This window comes from Crocuta crocuta, unplaced genomic scaffold, assembly GCF_008692635.1.
Source record: "Crocuta crocuta isolate KB4526 unplaced genomic scaffold, BGI_CrCroc_1.0 scaffold345, whole genome shotgun sequence".
NCBI classification, from domain to species: domain Eukaryota; kingdom Metazoa; phylum Chordata; class Mammalia; order Carnivora; family Hyaenidae; genus Crocuta; species Crocuta crocuta.
In genome coordinates, this window is record NW_027527574.1 from 3,518,763 (window position 1) to 3,543,638 (window position 24,876).

The 24,876-nt window shown below is 33.0% G+C and overlaps 1 protein-coding gene across 6 annotated transcripts in view; it reads right to left on the reverse strand.

Annotated features, from left to right (window-relative positions):
- The window catches only part of LRBA (LPS responsive beige-like anchor protein), a 720,310-nt gene that overhangs the window by 196,617 nt on the left and 498,817 nt on the right, over positions 1–24,876 (reverse strand). For all 6 annotated transcript variants that reach the window (XM_077770789.1, XM_077770783.1, XM_077770775.1 and 3 more), the window contains 4 exons: positions 13,771–13,888; positions 11,668–11,770; positions 6,974–7,089; positions 1,990–2,102 (listed from right to left, as the gene is read on the reverse strand). In XM_077770789.1, coding sequence (XP_077626915.1) covers positions 1,990–2,102; positions 6,974–7,089; positions 11,668–11,770; positions 13,771–13,888 — 450 coding nt within the window. The remainder of the gene's footprint in view (positions 1–1,989; positions 2,103–6,973; positions 7,090–11,667; positions 11,771–13,770; positions 13,889–24,876) is intronic.

The window sequence follows — 24,876 nt, forward strand, 5'->3', positions numbered from 1 at the left end:
CAACCTCTGAACCCAGCTACCAATTTATAAGAAATATAGAAGATGAAGAAACCTGTTAGACCATAACACAGGGATGCAATGAGCAAAACCCATACTGTGAGGAAATATATACAACAAACATGTGTTTCTTCAACTAATAAATTAAACAGAAAGAAAAGATGAAAAGAGAAACCTACAGAATTAAGGGAGACTTAAGACTTAATCAGTATTAACTGACTGTACTATGTGGTCCTTATTTGGATCTTGATCTGAATAAACACACTAAAAAGAATTATGAAAGTTGTAATTTGATTGGAAATGTGATACTTACTAGGTTTTTGATGATATTAAGAAATTACTGTTAATATTTTAGGTTTACTAATGGTATTATGGTTATGCTTTAAAAAGGGACCTTTGCTTTTAGAAATACATATTGAAATATTTATGAAAAAAATGATGTCTAAGATTTGCTTCAAAGTAATATGAGAAGGCAGAAAGAAAATGAATATAAAAATTAATAGAGTAACCATGAGTTGATAACTGTTGAAGCAGAGTAATTGGTAGATGTAAATTTATTATGCTAATTTGTCTACTTTATATATGCTTGGAATTCTCTATGATAAAACGTTAAAGGAATAAAAGACATTACAACCTTATTTGATATCACAAAATGATGCTACAGAATATTCTATTTACTGATAATCTAGGACAGAAAAGGAAAATTCTTGAAGAACCCAAGCCATGGGAAAATACTTAGTTAAAAAATAGTGGATGTGTCAATGTGTGTGTACATGAATGTATACATTTAAAATGTAATTATTCCTTATTGGTATGTGGCTCATTAGAAGTAATTTTTGCTTTATTATATACATGTTTTACACTTAAAGAATAGAATACAGTTAATATATTTTATAACTTAGGGAAAATGTCATATATATTTTGTTATTTAACACATTTAGTGAATGGCAGGCCCCATGCTAGGCACTGGAAAAATAATGGTGAACAATAACTCGACCATTTGGAGCTTAGTGGAGCTTAGTGAGACAAGAAGAACCAAAACAAATAGGTAGAAGAATATTAAAATGCAGGATATTTAGGTGTTTTGAAAGACAGAGAGAGCAGAATATCAGGGAAGAAAAATAGTAATGGTCTTTATGAGGGGATGACCTAAAGGACTAGAGTTGGCCATTCACAAAGTAGGGAGACCAACATAAAAGGCAGAGACAGCAAAACACTGAATTGGGAAAGAATTATTCTGCAGTCAGAATAACTATGAGTCAAGGGTTACTTAGGTGGCTCAGTCAGTTAAGTGTCTGACTTTGGCTCAGGTCATGATCTCATGTCCATGGGTGCGAGCCCCACATCGGGCTTTGTGCTGACAGATCAGAGCCTGGAGCTGCTTTGGATTCTGTCTCCCTCTCTCTCTCTCTGCCCCTCTGCCACTCAACTCTGTCTCGCTCAAAAATAAACATTAAAATAAATGTTTTAATAAAGTAAAAAAAAAAATAACTGTAAGTCAAGAAAGATTTAAAGCAGTGGATTTATAGAATTCAAAATTAGATTTAAAGAGGAATGATTTTGAGGTAGCAAAGAGGTCAGGTATGACACCTGGAGAAATGTAGAAGAGTTACCTGTCTTTTTATAAAAGTGCCGGTGAGAAGTGGCCATGATTTACTCACATGTTTTATCAATTACTAACACTCTTAAAAGAAGTTAATATTTTAGAATAATGTCTTCCTAAATGTATATGGAAAAAGGAATACAACTGTTAATACTTTTAACTGTTATCAATTTGTATCATCCATTTTTCCAAATTTTTCAGTTTTAAATTCAAATTTTAAATTCAATTTTAAATTTCACTTTGAAAAAGTGAAACACATTTAAAAGATAAATATATTAAAGTTATGGTTATATTAAAAGATTTTTACAAGGTAATGGGAAAATTAAAGATAATCAAATTTATTGTTATATTTAAGACAATTCTGTTTCAGATGATTACTGAAAAATTACCTTGGACAAATCTCTGAAGTTACTTGGCAAGGTAAGATCCAGTTCTTCTGATTCATAATTGGTGATGACCCAGGGAAACACTGGATACTGATTTAAATCATTATAACTCCGTCCTGAGAGAGAAAGAGAGAGAGAGAACAAAGTCACTCCATTTAGAGTGAGAAAAATAAAACAGACTCAGGGATATCATTTACTAAAAATAACAAGAACAACTTAACTATTTGGGTGCCAGATACTGTCCTCACTGTTATACATGTATTATTTCATTCAATCCTATAATAAACTTAACAGATTATCATCCTCCATTTTACAGATAAAAATTGAGACATATTTACATATTTTCAAAACAAGAATCCTTTCCCTGCCATTAATTAACCAACCAATCAAGCAACTAATATACCAAATGTAAGTGACTTATCCTCTGTGGACATCCATTAGTCATCTGTAAAATGAAGGAGCTGTACTAAATAACTCTAAAATTTCTGTAACAGCTTTCAAGTTATATGATCCTCTGAATATAATGTGCAGCACCATCAATGTTGACTTCCCCCCATTCCTAAATGCTGCCACATACTCTTCTACAATTCTTCTAAACTAATGGCATTCCATAACACATTCAGGTCTATTCAAAATATGAAAAAAACAAAGGATGAGATAGCCCTTCTACACATATGCAGCAGTTTTCTGGATATCACTATCTTAGGGAGACAGCATAGTGAATAAAATCATTGTTTCTAACATCAAAACTCCAGCATTTGAATCCCAGCTCCACTATTTACTAGCCTAAAATCTATTTTTACTTAGATTTAATATGAACAGATTTTTACCACTAAAATGTATGGGACAGAAGTATATTAATATTGTTTGAATTCCTTTCTTATTGTGTATTTTATCATTTTTTCCCTTTCTCAAATATATGCTGATATCATATAAATATAGAGCTGAATATTAAAGTAGTTCTTCACACAGATGCTTGGTATCAGCCTTCCTTATGATTTGATGCTCTTAACTTTATTTCACTCTATCCATCTCGAGGACTATTAGAGTAACACAGTTCCTCCTTGACTTACCTGGAAGCAGTCTTAACAAAACACGAAAAACTAGAATAATTTTAATTCAGAGATCATTATGTCACTACCTATTTTGGTCAGTTTTAATTTCTCCCAGAAAAAAAGTAATCCAACTAAGCAGCAAAAAGCAGTCTATTTTTATTCTCTCCATCCATTTCCCTCTTTTTCTGATTGAGACGTTAGTATACATGTTAGTAAAATCATCATAGTGTCCATTCTGTTTAAGTAATCAAATTTATTATATCCACAAAAAAAGAATATGCATGAGCTCACTGTAAATAGACTTTTACTAACTAAGTTTAGTTCTTTATATAGTTATTGAATGCCTGATGGACTACCGTTTGGGAAAGGTGTCAGAGTGTCACGAGAACCTGTATGTATCACAGAAAATAGTGTAAAAGAAATCTTAAATAACATGAGACTCAACCCACCTTGTAGGGTATATAAAAACTATCCAAAATAAGTTATTGGTTCTATTCTTCATAAAGAATATTTGAGGCATAGATTTATAAAACACTGTGGGCACAAAAAAAGCTATATGAGAGTAAACCATTTCATAAATGTTGTTCACAGATTATTACTGTGCATTCAATCTAAGAATTTACTGACTTACTACATGTTTAATTAACATGTCCATTTAACTTGATGCAAAAGTTTTCTCTAATACTACTTAAACATCCTTTCAGTCATTAGTTACATAATATCTACTAAGTTTTTGTTCAAACTTTCTTCATTCCTTCTCCTCAAATGCCTGTTAGATGAACACTTCCTCAAGCTGGTAATATTCAGACTTTTCAATGTAAGCCCTTAACTTCCGATTTCCATAATACTCCTCTCTTCCACCCTTCTTAATAGTGCCTTTATATTTTATGAGCTGTAGTTCCTTCTTGAGCTGTTGAGCCTGTCTTACTGATAACTTGCACTGTTACTTTTCCTCTCTGTCCCTCTTTCATGGTTTCTCACCTTTGCCTTAACCCATTCTCTCTTTACTATTCTACAAGAAGACTATAATCTACATCTAATGTTCTCATTTCATCTCCAACCATTCGGTTCTTATAGTCAACCTCAACCATTTTTGTTTGCTTTTAAAATGAATCCCTAAAGGGGCACCTGGGTGGTGGCTCAGTTGGTTAAGTGCCCAACTCCTGATGTCAGCTCAGGTCATGATTTCAGAGTTTGTGAGTTTGAACCCTGGTCAAGCTCAAAAGCCTGCTTGGGATTCTCTCTCTCCATCTCTCTCTGCCCCTCCCCTGTTCACATTTTCTCCTTCTCTCTCTCTCTCTCTCTCTCCCCCTCCCTCCTACTCTCCCTCCAAATAAATAAAATTTAAAGTACTAAAATAAAATAAACCCCTAGAAAGTAACCAACACATTCCCAAATGCCAAATCTATAGGCATCACGTATAATCATTCTTAATTCCCTCATATCTCTAATAACATTTGATACAAGTGACGGAGACCTTTCTCCCTCTCTTTTCTCTTGCCTCTCAAGACTGGCTGTTCTTCTCCTACTAAGTTTATGAACTCTGTGATCATTCATTTTCTTCTCTTCTTTATTAACTTTCCCTTTGTCTTCTTGCCATGCACAAGAACATTCCTAGATCTTGTCTCACTGCTTTCTATATTATCTGGCTTCGTAATCTCAATTCATTTCTGGTAATTTCCAATCTATGTAGATAAAATTCAATGCCCTATCTCCAAATTACAAATACCCTCTTTGACCTATACTTCTAAAAAATATTTTTAATATCTTAACTTCGATATCGATCTACACAAGAAAATTATCATCTTTCCTAGAACAATTTTTTCTGACTTCCTTTCTGTTTATGGCACCACCATTTTCCCAATGATTCAGGCCAGAAGCCTGGAAGCTTTGTTTTAATATTTTAAATGTTTTTTAATTAATTAATTAATTTTTGAGAGACAGTGCGAGCTGGGTAGGGTCAGAGAGAGAGGGAGACACAGAATCTGAAGACAGGCTCCAGGCTCAGAGCTAGCTGTCAGCACAGAGCCTGATACGGTGCTCGAACCCATGAACTGCGAGATCATGACCTGAGCTGAAGTCGGACGCTTAACTGACTGAGCCACCCAGGCGCCCCCTGGAAGCCTTTTATAACAGTTTCTTCCCATTTACCCCCTACATTTAGTCAGCTGGATGGCAAATGTTTTGTGCCTTGTAAATCTTATTTAATCCTGAAATTCCCACTGTCACCTCTCTAATGCAATCCCCCCTTTTTTATATATAATCACTTCCTAACTGTGCTCTCTGCCTAGTTTCTCTCCACTCCAGTTTATCCTTCATTCTGCCTCCAAGTGAACTTTCCATATAGTTCTAATGTCACTTACTTGCTCAAAATCTTGCAAGCTTCCCAATGAACTGACTGCTAACACCTCAAAGTGACAGAAAATCTTCCACAATGTATCTCCATACGAACTTTTTAGTTTTCTTTCTCATTACACCTTTATGAATATATATTTTATATGCACACATGTATATACATGTGTGCATATGTATACATATACCATTATATACCATATGCAGATGTATACATATGTACACATGTATACATATACCATTAATTGTTCTCAAGCTATATTTCATATTTTCCCGTCTTTGTATGCTTCCTTATGCCTTCAGTTTTACATGGCATGACCTCTAACCTTCAACTACCACCTCTGTTAAAGTAATATCTATCATTTTCTTTTTAAATTATTTTAATGTTTATTTGTTTTTGAGAGAGATAGAGTGTGGGTGGGTGTGGGGGGGGAGAGACAGACAGACAGATAGAATCTGAAGCAGGCTCCAGGCTCTGAGCTGTTGGCACAAAGCCTGATGTGGAGCTCAAACCCACAAACTGTGAAATCATGACAAGAGCCAAACTCAGATGCTTAACCAACTGAGCCACCCAGGTGCCCCTAGAGTAATATCCATCCTTATATGAACATGAAATCTTTCCTATTTTTTTCCTAACTCCCATCAACTGGTGAGTATAACAGAATTTCCCTTTCTCTCTGCCCTTTGAGTCCCCATAGTACTTTGAATACACCTTTGCTATAGAATCATGTAAATGCTTACATACATACTAAATAACTTATCTTTGTGCCTCAACTATAAACTGTGTCAGTTTCTTGAAGTAAATCTCAAATGTCACACAAATACATTCCACATGTTTTCTTTACTCTAGTTATCACAAATGAAAGGTAATGACATAGTTCTATTCTTTACTCTCTTTCAAGCAGAACAGCTTCAGTGGGTGATGTTTAGTAATACTACATAATTACAGAACTTTTATAGAGCCATTTACTCTTCAGCTTTTCATAAATTGGTCATAATGTAGGTATTCCTTTACCTAATATTTTACCCACAGTTTTCTTTCTTCCAGGTTGCATTTTTGTTTCATCATATAATATTCATATTAAGTAATTAACAGGTTCTTAAGATTTTATTTTTCATTTTTACTATTCCATAATTCATTCATTCTTACTATATTAGTAAGATTATAAATTTTCACTTTATATCTTTGGAAAAAGTGTGTATACACATTTTTAATTTTCTCAAGTAGCCAGCTGTTCACATGTAAAACTGTGAAGCCTATTATCAAAATTACTCTTGATTAGGTACCCATGTAGTAATAATGAAAATAAAAGTATGGAGCACCTGCGTGGCTCTGTAGTGGCTGACATTGGCTCAGGCCATGATCTCACAGTTTGTGAATTCAAGACCCATGTCAGGTTCTGCATTAGTGATTCTCTCTCTCTCTCTCCCCCGCCCCCCAAAATAAATAAATAAACTTTAAAAAAAGGAAAATATAAGTAAGTTATTTATACTAGTACTCAAAATAATATCACAATTAATAATTTAACATTTGAGAAAAAATTATCATTTGAAATAAGTCAATATGTAAGCCAGATTACCTGCTATTGTGTTGAGAAACATCAAGTACTCAAAATTTGAAATCTCTCTATGTTGCCATCGCTGGGTCATATTAGAAGCTTTAAAAAGCTGACGTGGACTAGCTAATGAGATACGCCTGCAAAATACAGAATTTGGTGTAGAATCAATTTAAACTTAATTACATCACAATAATAATGAATATCTATGCTTATTCTATAAATTTGGTATACAAAATGATATCTGTATATTCTAAAAAGTTCTATTCATGTTATACTATGAATATATGAAATGTTTCAATGCTCCACAAGTGTTGATTAATAATAGTATGATTAATAACTTACTGATTTACTGATATAAAAGGAATTATAGTAACTGAGAAATACATATAAAATTGTATTCACATCTTTATCAATATTAATAGCTTTCTTAAAGATACCACATGTGTACATTTTAAATGTGAATTTAAATATTTTTATATACACTTTATGACAGAGGAAAAGAAGGATTCTAACTCTTTATGTGTCTATTCATGAGGTGGGATAAAGGTAAGAGAAACTATAATTTTTTTATATAGCTTAATAATAGAAGACCAAGTTATCTGTGTTTTCTTAATGCAATATAAATAACAAAAGACGCAACTGACTAATATTAAATAGCCGTGGAAAATAGGTGGCAGGATTAATTACTACATTTAGAGTCTATAATTTCAGAGAAGTATGCTGTCATAGATCTTCCTACCACCAAGGGCAAGAAAACTGTATTTTTAAGTGTTATTTTCAAAGGTATAATTTACATACTATAGAATTTACCCATGTAACTGTACTATTCGATGATTTACTAATAAATTTCCAGAGATGTGAGATTATCACTACAATATACTTCAGAACATTTCAGCATCACAAAAACTTGCCTTGTGCCTATTTAGTTAATCCCTGTTCCTATCTTCAGGTCTAGGCAACTATCAGTATGCTTTCTGTCTCTATAAACTTGCCCTTTCTGGACATTTCAGATAAATGGAATCCTACATCGTGAAGTCTGCATCAGGTTTCTTCACTAACCATAATATTTTTGAGTTTCATCAATGTGGCAGCATGGTATTAGTAATTCATTTCTTTTGATTGCTGAATAGTATTCCAGCATATGAGTATGAAATATACCACATTTTAAAAAGCCATTCACCAGTTGATGGATGTTTAAATTGTTTCCAGTTTTAGATTCTTCTTCTTATCATTCCAGTTTGTATTACTATGAATATTCACAAATATGCCTTTATATGAATATATGTTCTCATTTTGCGGGGTAGAATCCTAAGGGTATAAATGCTGAGTTGTAGGTTGAGTTTAGTTTAACTTCTTGAGAAACTGCCAAACTGTTTTCCATTCCAACAAGCAATATATAGAGGTTCCAATTTTCCACATCTCTGCCAATACTTGCTGTTGTATATATTGTTTACTATAATCATTCCAGTGAGTGTAAAATGGTATCTTATTATAGTTTTAATGTACACTGTTGAACAACTTTTCATGGCTTATGAGCCATTTGTGTACCTTCATTGGTGAAATAACTATTCAAATCTTTTCTTCCTGTATTCATTGAGGTTACTTATTGAGTTTTAAGAGTTTTGTATACATTATGAATATACATGACCTTTATCAGATACATTATTTGGAAATATTTTCAGTCCAGAGCTTCTCTTTTCATATATTTAGTGGTGTCCTTTAAAGCACAACAGTTTTAAATTTTTATTAAATCCAATTTCTCAATTTATCTTTATGTCAAATCTGAGAACTCTTTGCCTACTCCAGGGTCATGAAGCTTTTCTCCAATATTTTGAATTTTTTTTTTAGTTTCAGCTCTTAAATTTATATCTATGACACACTTTGAGCTATTTTTTTATGAATGCTGTGTGGTTAAGTGTTGAAGTTCATTTTCTTGCATGTAACTATCCAATTATCTTAAAGATTATCCTTTCCTCACTGAATTGGATTAGCACCTTTGTTGAAAAATAACTGACCATAAAAAGCAGGGTTTATTTCTGTATTCTCAATTTTGTTTCATTGATTTATATGCCCATCTTTTTATAAACATCAGACCATCTTGATCACTTTCGCTTTATAATTATAGTTTTTGTTTTGAAATCAGGTAGTAGGAGTCCTCTAACTTTGTTCTTCTGTTTCAACATTGTTTTAGCAATTCTAATCCACTGAATTTCAGCTTCTCAATATCTCCAAGTAAGTTTGCTAGATTTTGATAAGGATTGCATTGAATATATAGATCTGGGGAGAACTGACATCTTAATCATACTTAGTATGATCTGATCCATAAATATGGAATGCCTCCACTTATTTGTGGTCTTTAATTTATGTCAGCCATATTTTAAAGTTTTCACTGTACAAATCTTACACTTTTTTTGTTATCTAAGAATGAAAACATTTTTTCCACCTTTGCCATCTGGATGCCTTTAATTGCTCCCTCCTTCTCTTCCTTTCTTACTGCACAGGCTGAAATTTCCAATATAATATTGATAGAAATGGTGAAAATGGAAGACATTCTAGCCTTCCTGATGTTAGTGGAATCAGGAAGCATTCAGTCTTTCAACATTAAGTGTTTCCCAAATACTGTACTCTTCTCTTGAGCTCTTTCTATTCAACATTTCAGTATGAACATCTCTCAGAAGTTTCAATTTCAATAGAAACTTGTCATAATCTGTCCACCCAACTCCTCTCCACAACCCCAACCCCACTCTCAGGGGGATATGTATACAACTATTTCTTCTCCAGTGTTCCCAGTATCAGTAAATGACATTCAGCAGATTAAACTGAAACTTGGCAAAACATACTGGATACCCGCCTCTCTTATCCTCGTTACCTAACTAATCTCTAAGTCACACAAACTGTATATCCTCAAAATTTCTAAACAAGAATGTCCCTCTTCAACTGCAGTATCAGCACCAAATATCACCTGGAGTTCCACAATAAACTCCTATCTCTGAACCAACCCTCTCTTCCCAAGATCACTAAGTTCCAATGATATCTGCCTTCCAATATTCCTTAAAACATTCTTTTGTTTGCATATTTGTTTTTTAAGGAACTTCACCTTATTTCAGGGCCACTGCATATGTTATTCCCTCTTTCAAAAGTAAGCGGATTCTATTCTTTCAAATCAAAACTTAAAAATCACACAGGAAGACATTTCTGACTACCTAATCCAAAGCATCCCATCTCTATTCCACTAATCATTATTATAACACCCTAATTATATACCTCCTGTCACTTACACAATTATTTATGTTGTTTGCATATTTGTTAAAACATGCATGGGTAAGATGGTATCTATCATGTATACTACTGGATGATAGGCACGTTCTAAGTGTTTAAGATCTGTTTAAGTTGCTAATTTAATGAATTAACCTGCTTTTAGCTTTCATTAACTGTGGGAAATCATTAAGATTTCCCAAGTATGATAACACACATTGGTTGATGAATAAAGCTATTAAGATAAATAAATTTACTATCCCTTTCTAAGGTTCTAAGGTTCATCCTGAACCTGAAATTCCTTGGGAAATTATAAAACTATCCAATCAACATCTTAACAGGCATTATAAAGCAACTATTGCTTATAATCTAGAAGGGTCAATTCAGGTGCTCTCTTTACATAAGAATCATACCCTGTGGTAGTTTTAAGATATGTCCGTAATTTCTGTGATACTTTCCACTTGAAGAAGTGGAGTTTTTCCCCTTCTCTGGAGCCTGGGCTATATTTAATGACTCATTTACAACAAATACAATGTAGCAGAATTAACGACCTACTCTTTCCTATCAAAGGTAGCTCATAAAAAGACACTGGGGCTTCTGTCTCATTCTCCTTTGGATCTTTTACTCTGGGAAAGTCAGCTCCCATGTCATGCAGACATTCAAGCAGCCTATGAAGAGCAGACTTGATAGGACAGTTTTATTTCTTCTTTTCCAATCAAGATGATCAGTAGTTTCCTTTTCTGGTAATGCTTTCAGGTGGGTTTGGAATTAATGTAATGCTGGCCTCATAGAATAACTTTAAAAATTTATCGTTCTTTTCTATTTTCTCTAATAGTTTGCTTAGACATATTATTTTTCATCAAATATTTCATAGAATTTGCCAACAAAACCACTTGAGCTGGGAATATTCTCTGTCAGAAGACCTTTAACTATAAATTCAATTTCTTCTGCAAAGGTATTAAGGTTATCTATTTCTTAAGGAATCTGTCCATTTCATCTAACTTGTCTAAGTAGTACAGATTTGTTCAAAATATGTCAGTATTTTCCTTCTAATATCTGTAGGATATGTTGTGATATCTTCTCTTCCATTCTTGATATTGGCAATTTGTGTCTTGTTTCTTCATAAGCCATATATATATAGCTTATATATATTACATTTATTAATCCTTTCAGAGAAACAACTTATCAGTGTATTGATTTTTCTTCATTATTCCTGTTCATATGTATTTAATGTTCTGCTTTTATGTTTATTATTTTCTTTCAACCTAATTTGGCTTACATTTGCTCTTCTTTCTCTAGTTTTTTCAGACAGAAGTTCAGCTGACTCAAAGCATTAATAATCATCATTTACTATGAAACACAGAACAGAAGGTTATGCATTTAAAACAAATTTAAAATATTTAAAAATAAGGAAAATATTAATGCAGATTATTTTATAAAATTTTTTCATAAAACAGTACCTGGTTTGAGGCAACCCAAAACTGGTTCCAATACCAACACGAGGTAGATAGTTAACTACTTTCTTTACTGTTGCAGGGTCTGGGAAATTGAACATTACAGCAACTATGAAAAACAATTTTTAAAGATTAGAACATGATAGGGTTTCCTTCTTGGAAAACTGACTTCTGGTCTAATAAATATTTACTCTTAGATACTGTCAGAAGTTCTAATAATTGCTTTTGCATCAATGTGAAATGAAGCTGAGATCATCTAGGTACAACTTTGAATTTACAAAGTTGAATTTTAGCTAGTTAAGTACACATCTTTGAGTTTATATAAATAAATATTTAAAGTTTTAAGTTTTATAGTTAACAGTCTAACAGCAAAGACTACAAATATAGGTACTAAATTGTCACTTTTATTTATTTCTAATGATGAAGAGTTTAAAAATTATTCTCTCTACAATGTTTTTGTTTTTAACTTTTATGTTCACATAATATAGAAAAATGTGTGACCTAAAGGAAAACACTTCTCTATAGATAATAATAAACTTAAATGTTTTCTAATCATTTCTATTTCAATAATTACACATTTTTAGAATATCAAGAAACATATGTCAATATACATAATACAGTCAGTATATAAATGTTAATTATAGTCATATACAAATTTTCATCCTTCTTAAGAAATATGAAAATAAGAAAGTTAAAATCGTGAGAGAAAAGTCTGAAGATATCAAATTGGACAGTCTTAAAATTTTAATTACATTAATTGCAATATCATGACCGTATATAAGCTTGAAGTACTCATCTAGAATATGATCCTTATTCTCACCTAGCTTAAAAAAATTCTTCAGTCCAAAACAATCTGTCAATTTGGTATAGCTTTAAATACTGACATTAACAAGATGTTTCAGGTAAATAAGCACATTCAGTAAGCATCTAAAGCATATTTGGAACTGTCACATAGATATTCAACATAACTTTTTAATAAGGCATCCCTATATATCCATTATTATACTGAATATGGGGAAAACAACAACAACAACAAAACTATCATTAACTTATGGCAAATAACACAAAGCCATGGGAGAAAGGCAAAAGAAAAACACACATACAATAGCAAGGATGTACAAGAAACTTTACTTAAAGCGGGGAAATGAATGAAGACGAGCAAGTAATAAATATTGCAAGACTGAAACAAAATCCCTTTGGGACAGCAAGAATACAGGCTGAACTAAAGTGTGAAACATTCACTTGATTATTTGCCTGAAAAAAATAATGTTTACATTAGGAAAAATAAGTATGTATAGAGGGGAGACCAATAGGAAAGGGAAAAATATCATTACCTAAAGAAATTTGTATTCTCTAAAGACACATGATTCCATATGGGGAAAATAATGTGTGCATGGAATATACATTATTTTCTATAGGTTTTTAAATGACAACTTTTAGATTATAGAAAGAGAAAAATAAAACTTTAATCTACTTATATATAAGGAGTACGCACAGTAAGTCACTAGGCTCTACATAATTTTCCCTTGAATGCCTCCACTCATAACCAACAATGCTTTTACTTCAAGTTCACCTTGTCTCTCCTTCTTGTCTTAATGAATTTTACCAAGTTCCATTTTAAACCCACAAATTGAATTTTAGTTCTTCCAAGAATGATGTAATACAAAGCAACCAGGACACTTGAGTACCATTTTCTGATGGTCCCTTTATAAATGGCAATAGATTAGACAAAAGATTGAATAAATATATGAATCATTTGATTACCCTCTCCCCTCTCTAAATGCATCCACCTTCCAGAAGGAGTTTGAGCATCAGAGCAATATTGAGAATATCAAAACTCCTCAAAAGATTAAATGGTTAGTTATTTAGAAAATTTTGCACTAGTCTGTGATATGGCCAAAGAACTAAAATTACTACATATAATTCTAAGAACGATCTAGGCAGGGGGAAAATCCCCATGAAGATGCATGTGGTTCAAAAATGAGGTCAGTATGACAGAGGTTAGACTATAAATTACTACCTAACTGAAAACAATATGGTACATTCAAAAATGAAGTCTGAAAGAGGTGGAGGTTGGCTTTATAACAATTTACTTCTGAAACGTATTACCTCTGTTTGCCATAAAGATCTCCAGGGCTGTATTTTGCAAAAGATAACGACGAGAAAAGATTGATCGTATCTCTGTGAACAGCCATTTTCCATGCAACCCTTCTGTATATGCCAGGATCTAGTGAGGAAAAAAATAAGCCCAAGTAAGTCACAGCAGTTGAATTTTTTTCTTGTTGTTTTTCCCCCTGAATAGGAAAGATCCTATTAAGAAAAATAATTTCTAAATATTGAAAAAACAGATACTAAAACAATTCGGAGGGAGATTAAGAAAACAGATTGCAATTTAAGGAAAGGAAGCTAAATGAAAAAGTAAAGGAAAATTATAAAACATCTATTTATAAATATAGTTTGAGCTTTTAAAAGCAGTGATGTAATCTGCTTTTCAGGAAATACATATTGCATTATTTAGTGACTGAGTTTTCAATCATATTATGAAAAATAAAGTTTTAGACAAAACATTAAGAAGGAAGACCTCAAAAGAATGCCCTATATGCTTATAGATCACATATACAATTCAGTTTCATATAATAATGATTTTAGCGTAACCCGAAATATTTTTTACGTATACGAGGTGTTTTCTAAGTACAGTTGAAACACAATGTTATACTGGCTTCAGGTGTACAACTTAGTGATTTGTCAAGTTTATACATTATGCTATGTTCACCACAAGCATAGCTATCATCTATACCATTATATCGCTATTAAAAATATCATTGACTGTATTCCTTATGCAATGCCTTTTATTCCTGTGACTTATTCATTCTGTTACTGGAAGCCCATATCTCTCTATTCCCTTTAACCAATTTTGCCCAACCCCCCCAATGGCCTCAACCTCTGGCAACCATCAATTTGTTCTCCATATTTACAGGTCTGATTCTACCTTTTGCTTATTAATTTGTTTTCCGTTTTCTTTCTTTCTCTTTTTTTTTTCTTAGACCCTACTGCAGAGGTACCTTGAATATACTTTAAAACACATATCTAGAGTAAATCCTAAGAGTTCTTATTGCAAGGAGAAAATTTCCCCCTTTTCCTTCTATTTTTAAAATTTTTATCTATTTGAGGGGTGCGCAGGTGCTCCACTCCATCAGTTGGGCATTTGATTCTTGATTTCAGCTTAGGTCATGATCTCGTGGTTTGTGTGATTTGACCCCCATCTCGGGCTCTATGCTGAGCATGGAGCCTGCCTAAGATTCTCTATCTCCCTCTCTCTCTTTGCCCCTCCTCCACTCTCTCACTTAAACAAACTTTAAAAAAATGTGTAATTTTTTCTAAATTGTATCTATATGGGAAGATTCATGAATGTACTGTGGCAATTGCTTCACAATATATATAAACCAAACCATTATGCTGTATGCCTTAAAGTTATACAGTGATGCATGTCAATTATTTATCAGTAAAACAAAAAAATATATAGATTTCATTTCATAGCTTTAAAAAAAAATCACACTTTTAAGGTCACTCTTAAAGGCAACAGTCACTCATTCAGAAAGCACAAAGACTGACTGTATAAGAGGTTAAGTATCATTTTGTCAGCTAGGCTAAACAGAAACCTGCAAATGAACTCTACATAATCTCTCTGTGGAGTAGGTGGTTGTCAGAGTAACTTGTTACAATTCTTGTCATCCCATGTGACAGACGCAGTGGCTTAGAATGCTTTGCCAACTCAAAGTAATCCTGTTTTTAGTCCTAAGCCACTTTGTTGCTTTGTTATTCACGTTTTGTCTTTTAAAAAGTTCATTTGAAAAGCTTAATTATGAAGGTGTTAAAGGAAAACCAGATGTGGAATTTCTCCACATATGTACTTCAACTAATATTAATTTAATAAAGAAAATGAGACACATTTACTATCAAAACCTGATGAAAATCCATGAAAGCAAAGTAAACAAGATATATCTCTCAAAAGTAACCACCATTAAAAAATACAAATAGAATGACATGTTATTATGATACTGCTTTGGAGGGTCAAAGATAAGATAAACGAGGAAAGGGAAAATAATGAATAATAAGAATTTATCCTATGAAAACTTTCTTTCCTGTTTCCATTTCCATTTTCTAGATCTTAACTGCAAACAGATCTATATTCCTCAATGCAAAATGCAATAATGGGGGGAAAAAAAGGTAAGTTCGCTAAGTATATATTTTGATTTTTCTAAAAATTCTATTTTTGGCACCAAAGGATCTAAAAGTGAAAGAACAACTCCAAGTCTCAGTGGTTTTTGAAAAATGAAACAAAAATTCTAAGAACCAAACAAAAAATCAAACTTTCTGTCAGTTTTAAAATGGTGATATCGAAATCTACCTTCACATAGCCAAAACCTGCATAAGTAAGAGCAAAAGAAATAAACAGGAAAAGAGAGGACAAAGCTGTAGGTATTACTCTCAAGATTTTCTGAAAGCAGAGGTTGCATGTACCTTTTTCTCTCACCATAACCAGTAGGTTCAAACTTCCAGTGTCTATAGTGTTCTCCTACTTGGTCTTTCTTCTGATCTTACCTCTAGAGTCTACTATGACCAGAGGAGCCCAAGAAAAAATATTTTTAAAAAGTTTAAAATATAAATTAGATCATATGCATTTAATAACCACCCAGTGGCTTTGCACTACATGCATAATAAACATGGAAGCTCTTTATAATTGTTTATAAAGTCTTACATCTGGGACTCAAAGATGAGCCCAACTCATTCTTCTTTGGCGCCTTTTATTTATTTTCTCCTCTGACTTGAATGTTCATCTCTCAAATCTTCAGATGGCTGGCTCATTCCTACCTTAGATTTTTGCTTCAATGTCACCTCCTTAGAGAAGCCACTGGATCTAAACCCCACTGCCTCCATAACCACCTCTTCCCCCCACCCAAACTCACCATATTGTATTCACAACATCTATCATAACGTGCAATTATAGTATCTGCGTGCTTCTCTATTGCCTCTGTTCAGCACTGTAATCTAAGTTCGATGAGAATAAAGACTTTAAGTATACTCTATTTCCATTTTCTAGAACAATGTCTAGCACAAAGTACATGTTTCTGAATGATTACATGAGTCAATGAATGGCAACCTAAGCTCCATATATGGCCCAATACATTTCATTTGGGCCATATGATATTTTAACAAAATTTTAAGTAATTTAAAATGCCTTAAAAATGGAGATTTACATTAATATTCAGATTTCTAATTCTCAGGAAAACCTAGATCTATTTGCCACATGGTAACAACTGATACACACTCACCATTCTGGCACAGTCTCTACTCACTCACTCATTTACCATTATCTTTCTAGTTTCCATTGGCATTTGAATTTACCATCCTGCACCTATCAAATAGTAGAAAATCCAATATATGCTCTTTAACACTTTATACTCCAATTTACCCAATATTACTAAGGAAAGTGAGAGTTGGAAAAATTAAATAGTTAATACAAAGTCCCTTATGCTAGTGGCAGAGTCTGGCCTACTCCCAGATTCTCTAATCCAAAAGTACAGAGCTTACATTTATATACTACATTGTCACATTTTTAAAAAGGGGCTTAAATATTTGTTAAACTAGAACTCAACTCATCAGAATTTTAACGAACTACATTTGTCTTCCTGTACTTGGGTTATAGTTGAAAAAGGAAAGAAAACAAATAACAAAGGCTGTTCTAAGGTCTTTGATATGCTATGAATAGGACACACTGATATGAAAATTCTACCTTTTATATCTCCTAAGCTATATAAAGTAGGCCTGCTGCTCATAATGGTGCTGTTAGCCTTGTAAGATCATGGTCATGCAACTAAACATTTAATTATATTGTAGGATACTTAAATTATTAACAGAAATAAGTACACTAAAACATTATCATAAGACTGTAACTTATTGAAAAATTTTCAATTAATAAAAAATTCAATTTATATCCCATTCCTTTAAGCAATATATTTTTTTAATAATCTACTTGAAGGAGCATGCTTCTTTAAAATGCTTTATGACCAAATCAAACATATTCACAACAGCAGAAAATGACATAAGCCCCATGTACCCATTACTCAACCTTATAAAATCCTAATATTTTACACATTACTGCATATATTTAAAAATTAAGGAGCACCTGTGTGTCTCAGTCAGTTAGGTGTCTAACTAGCTCAGGTCATGATCTCGCGGTCCATGAGTTTGAGCTCCTGTCGGGCTCTGTGCTGACAGCTCAGAGTCTAACGCCTGCTTCAGATTCTGTGTCTCCCTCTATCTTTGTACCTCCCCTACTCTAATTCTGTCTTCGTCTGTCTCTCAAAAATAAACATTAAAAAAATTTTTATTAGTAAAGCTTTTTAATTAGTACTGAAATTCCCATATATAAATCTTCCTGATACCATTTTCCTCCTTTGTCAGAGCCAATCACTGCCCTTGTTTCAAATTTTATCATTCCTATGCCAGTTTTTATACTATTAGTACATATACATCCATACATAATATACAGCATTGCTTTGTATATTTTCAAACCTGATATAAATCAGGTATCATATTGAATGCAAGATAGTAATGTGCTTTCAAAATTAAATATAAACAGGTCTAGTGTGTTAAAACTCAGAGAAAGAGAAACAGGAGAAGATACAGACAATATTATTTAAAATTGCCAAAAATATAAAAAATTAAAATCAGACACGAAAACTAGCCTGACTCAAAGAGAATTATTAACAAATGAAATTCTATACTTACGGTCAACATGGCGGGTTTAAAATAGAAACAAAAAATCTTTTAACTAACAGAATTAGTAGCTGAAATTGATACAATAACATTTCCTTAAAGTATTCATTAGGAAAAGGTGTCAGTACTGAAATGCAGCTGAGGCCTAGCTAAGCAAGAGGTTTATTTCTTATTGGAATAGTATATTCCTGGTCCGAGGCTTCACTTCAAAGTCTCTAGAGTTCAATTAAAACTGGATTAGGTAGAAGCAGACCCTTCTTTGGGACTTTCTGTTCACGGAAACTCTACATACACTGACAGCACCCTAGACAGAGGTCTAGCCCTCCAATGAATCAGTTGCTATGGAAACCGTATCATTACCATTGCTCTGCAGTTATGACCCCCAGTCTAAAATAGCTTGAAAGCTTAAGCCCACAAGCACTCTTTGAATGCTTACCACTTTGTTTTAATATGGTTAGTATTAATAGTAAGAGTAAATTCACCTTTCTTTTCTTTAAGATAATTTGTTCAACAAAGAAGGCTTATTAGTTAAATGTTGAGGTAAGAGTTAGAAAGAGAGAAATCAGTATTTAATTTTAAATATACACAAATAGACACACATGTATATAACACTTCTTTACATTAAAAATATCAAACCCATCTTTAAAATTTGTATCTCAAAATTGTGCCTTCTGAAAAGGGATATATTATTTTTCCCAAATAATACACACAATGCTTTCTTCTATCTATCAGGTAGTATACTGTGAATACATATGAAAGCTTCTTCACCCTGTTGCATTCATTGGTTTTAAAGCAAATCAGTTTTACAGAGTCTCTTTAGTCATTCATTTTGAAAAGCTTATGAATTTATCCATGTAAAACTTTCTTCTGATTGCTCATCCTAAAGAGAGAAAAAATCAGAAACATGTTTATTGCCCAAATGCATAATACTTTTATTGACTATCAAGCTTTAAACATTTTAAAATAGTCTCTAAAAATAAAGTTGTAGTTGCTTTACTCAAGTAACGGAAAGAGGTTTGGTTTTCAAAAACTATACAAGCTACCTTCAATCAATCTAAAATGTTTTAAAACAATTTTAAATGGGAAAATATTAAAAAGTGATCAAATGTTTTACATCAAAAATAAGACACATTTACATGGGTGTCTGCATATACAGAATCAGTAAAAGACTTTAAAATACTATTCTTTTTTTATTTGAGAGAGAGAGAGAGACAGTGTGAGTGGGGGAGGGTCAGAGAGAAGGGAAGACACAGAATCCGAAGCAGGCTCCAGGCTCTGAGCTGTCAGCACAGAGCCTGTTGCGGGGCTTGATCTCACAAATTGTGAGATCATGACCTGAGCCGAAGTCGGCCGCTTAACCGACTGAGCCACTCAGGTGCCCCTAAAATACTATTCTTAATTTTTAAGACTAGCATTGTATAAACTAGTCCCAAATATATGTCAGCTTTTGGAGAGGTTTATTCTTTGAGGCAATTTCTGAATAATTTGATTAAAAAAGTACAATTGGAAAGATATATATCACCAAGAATACTTAAAATTTCATACTAAAGCATTTCCAGACTATACAGACATACATAAATTCAAGAAAAATGTTTTAAACTTAATATACAGAATATAAACTAATCATTTCATCAATTAAGCTATGACACCATTGAAAGGAAAGCCCAGAAACTACTCATATCCCATTTTCTTAAAACATGATTATAAATTAGTCACAAAGATTATATCTTAATATGGAAAAAGAGTAATATCTGAAATATATTTAAAACAAAGCATATATTGAAAAATATTCTAATAGCAACTCATTACTAGATATACGCACAAATGTTTTACTTATAATAATTGCAATTTTAACACACTAGTTGAAAGTAATTTTAAATAAGTATTTTAAAGTTGTACCATTCTATTATAAACATAGTTTTTAGATTTTGCTGTATAAGTTTCTCTGAAACTTGATATCAAAGCACAGCACTCATGAATTTATTCACAAATTTAGAATGTATTATTCTAATAAGATTGACTTCTATTTGGCTTACGGATTTACTTCATCCCCAACCATATAACTTTTATATTTTCAAAGAAATATTCATAAAGTAAAACTTAGAAGCCTTTCTTGAATTTAAAAATAATATCTAGGTGACTCTGATGGAAACTTTACAATATTACTTTTGTTATTAAATCTATATCCGTGAATACATAGAATGTGTCCAAACTTTGAAAAGAATAGAACAATGGTAACAAAAATACAAAAGTTATGAATATGAAAGAAAATTCTTTTTAAATTAATTATGAGTTATTTATTTGTTTCCTTCTACATAGTAAATTTCCTCCTTCGGCTTACTAGGTACGATGATGTAGTACAGTATTCTCCTTAGCATTTTCATGGGTGACAAATTCAATTAAACATATTCATTACTCTAATGTTCTACCTGGCAGTTTAGTCAGTATGAAAAATTAAAAATATATAAATAAAATGCTACGTGACCTCTGTATTGATTGGGCTAAAATGGTTTTAGCCTGGGTGTGGATGATCGGGCAGCTGGGAGGGGCAGGAGGGGAGCACACAAACACATACACTCTTATGTTTTCTCTTCCAATTACTGAGAGAGATGATAAAACCACAGCAAATGATGTATCAGCTCATTTTATCTTATCGCTTTGGGGCTAGGTGACAATGAAGTTCATATTTCACTGGCTCCCATTGAAGATTGTGAAAATTACTTGCCCTCATGACCTGAAATTTCACTAGAAGACAGAAATTTCTCTTCTGCAAAGTAATGCAATTTTTCAGATGTCAACCTTTAGCCCAGCTTTAAAAATTAATTTCATTTATATTAACCAATGATATTGATATTTTCACAGCATGCTCTTTGATACATGAAGCACTGACTAGCAAATTGATGTTGCTTTAGATGGGTAGAACTATTTTATTTTAAGCTGCTATGGCAGACAGATTTATGGCAAACTGAAATTCCCATTTCATAATTTAATATTTGTGCTGGAGTCATGCACTTTTAAGCCCTTGGCTTGTAAATAATTCAGACTCCTTAGTTGGTTCTATTTTATTTTCAATATTCTTCAGCTTAAAAATAATTTGCATTCTAAATGATGTACCATAAATGCCATTTCTTACTGAACATTTAATATGTATCTTAATGAGTCAAAAACTAAATGTGATCACGTAGAAATAGAACAAAGAAGGTATTTATATATCCAACTAATTTTTAATTTAATTTTTAAAATTTAAATACATCTGCATCTGATTGCTTTTGAAAGAAGAATCTAAAATATACCATAGAAGCATATTAAGGAACATGAATGTATCTTACTTTATTTTTCATAGCAACACATGAGGTAAAGAGCTGGGCATTACATTTTCAGAAAAAAAGCAGAATAAACTTAAATCACTATCTGAATTAAAATAGAGATATTTGGGTTGGAGATACTTTTTAAATACAAACACAATTTTAAAAAAGCCACAATGTCAATTTTACCATGAAGAAGCTATGGAAATGTTCTGATTATAGTATGAAATACAGGAATTACCTTGTATTATATACAAAAAGAAAAATTTCAGTATTTTGGAGAGGAAAAAATGTTACTAAAAGATATACAGTCCAGAATCTCAACAAGTTTTTATTACCTTTACCTAGTAGTTTTGCCGAATTCAAATAATACTGTGAGAAGACAATCATTATGAAATACCTAGTCATTTTATTAATAAAGTTAAACATAAGTACGCATAAATTTATGCATTATTCTATACTTTTAAAATTGGAGAAAGGGCAAGAAAGACATTTCCAAAATTTAGGTATTTTGTCCCTAAAATGATTTTTAATGTTGTTCTGGCCAATTTTCTACCACCAAAATCACTTTTGCATTTTTTATGCTAACAATATGCAAGTTGTTTTTGCTGAAAAATACTTATATTTAACTTTTCCTTACATCAATGATATGGGGAAATAGTAATATAAATTATACTTTATGTATACCTTACATATACTTTTTGTGTATACTTTATGGATAATTTATGTATTTTGATTACACAAATTCCTAGTCATGTCTCAAAAACTTAAGAGAATAACATGTTACTGTCACTAAATTCAGACTACTAACTACTTTTTCCTATTATTCCACACACTAACACCTTAAAGTCCAGAGCTTTCTGTGTCTTAACAAAAAGTTAAATTTAAATCAGCACTAATAAAAACTGTCTAATTTCAGATATATTGGAATGTTCTATAATATACATTTTGAGAGAGAGAGAGAGAGAGAGAGAGAACGTGCACAAACAGGGGAGAAAAGCAGTGGGAGAGGAAAAGAGGGAGAGAGAGGGAAAGAAAGAGAGAGAGGTGGGAGAGAGAGTGGAGGGAGAGAGGGAGAGAGGGAGAAAGGGAGAGAGGGAGAGGGAGAGAGAGAGAGAGGGAGAGGAAGAGAGAGAGAGACTGAGAAAGAGAATCATAAGAAGACTCTACGCTGGACGTAGGGGTTGATCCAATGACCTTGGGATCATGACTGGAGCTGAAATCAAAAGAGTTGGGAACTCAACTGACTGAGTCACCCAGGCACCCCTATAATATATATATGTATATATATATTTTGAGAGAGAGTGTGTATGCATGCACAAGCTGGGGAGAGCAGAGAGAGAAAGGGAGAGAGAGAATCCCAAGCAGGCTCTGCACTGTCAGCATAGAGCCCAATGAGGGTCTCGAACTCACAAACCTGTGAGATCATGACTTGAGCTGAAATCAAGAGTTGGATACTAAACTGACTGAACCACCCAGGCACCCATACAATATATATTTTTAAAATAATCAAAAGACACAAACTATTTTTCTTTTCAATGCCAATTCTTACTTTATGAATTCAATCTGAATCTCAAATTAGTATCAAAAACCCTCCCTAGATATATTAATTAAATCTTCACGTTAGAGGCACCTGGGTGGCTCAGTCATTAAACAACCAATTTGAACTGAGGTCATGATCTCACAGCTTGTGGGTTCGAGCCCCACATAGGGCTCTGTGCTGACAGCTGGGAACCAGGGGCCTGTTTTGGGTTCTGTGTCTCCCTAACTCTCTGCTGCTCCCCGACTCACATTCTGCCTCTCTGTCTGTCTCCCTCAAAAATAAATGAAACATTAAACAGAATCAAATCTTCAAATAAGAAGCAATATCAGCCTGTAGCTAGACTACTTATCTCTTTAGCAGGTACAATATGATTCAACCATCAGAAGTTTCTCTGGTGAGTAAGGTATTTAAACTAAAATTAAAGGGAAAACCTTTATCTTCAAGAAATTTGCTCTTATTCTTCAAACAGAAAAAAAAAAAGAAATAAAATGCAAAATGGAAAAGAAAAAGTTACAAAGAATTTAATGCGAACAGCCTCANATCATTCAATTTGTTTAGCCAGAGTCAGTTATAAATGAGTAGTACAGGTTCCCATTTATTCCATAATAGAGCAAAAGCTAAATATTATGCCCATATTCAGCTTCAGATATAGTTTCCAAAAAGCTATTTTCTTAAGGAACCTAATATATTACAGAGAACTTTAAGAATACAATTTAAATTAGCTTTGGGAGTTAACCTGCTCCACTGTGTAACTTAATTAACAGTGCATACCCTCCCCAGACTGGAGTTCCTACTTGACGGAATTCTTTTCAGGCTAGGCCATTCGTCTTAGTTTCGATTCGTTTCAGTTTCCATTCCATTCCACTAGGCCACTCTTCTTAGATCCCATCCTGTCCCATCCCGTCCCATCCCATCCTAAACACCTAGCGCAGTGCCCAGAATATAGAAGACACTGACTAGTGGGTAGAGGGACTGCCCAACCTCACAAACTATATACAACAGAAGATTCTAGGACACATGAACAAAAACAAAGCAGAAAGCAAAGGTGGGGGGGGAATGAAATGTAAAACTATAACACTGAATTTAAAAAAATGGAATCCAAGGGTCAGAGCACTGTAACTTCTGATCAAGATAATGTATCCGACTGGATTTTACCCTTATACACAAACAATATTTAAAACAGATGTATGGGGAAAAATTGTTTCAAGACAGTAAGCATCAAGAATGAAAGACAGTTATCCTTAAAAGACAAGAAAAAAAGTGGTGATACAAACTATTGCCCTAGCTCCCTGCCTAGAGAGACTCTGCTGGCCCCAGAGCAGCAGGAGTAACCTAGTTGGAACACTGAGGTCTCCTGGAGTAGAGAAAACAGCTAAGAGGACAGTACGATCAAGGCAGCAAAGTTCATAGGGCACAGTAGCAGACTGGAGAGATATGCAAAATAACAGAGCTCCTGTGATCCACAGTCTTTAGCTGAGTACTTAACAAACCATGTGTTTAAAAGCAAACAAATAAAGAAACAAAACAAACCTGAGGGCAGTAAAAGAATTATCTCCCTAAAATGCAAGGAAAAATACCCAGAAATCA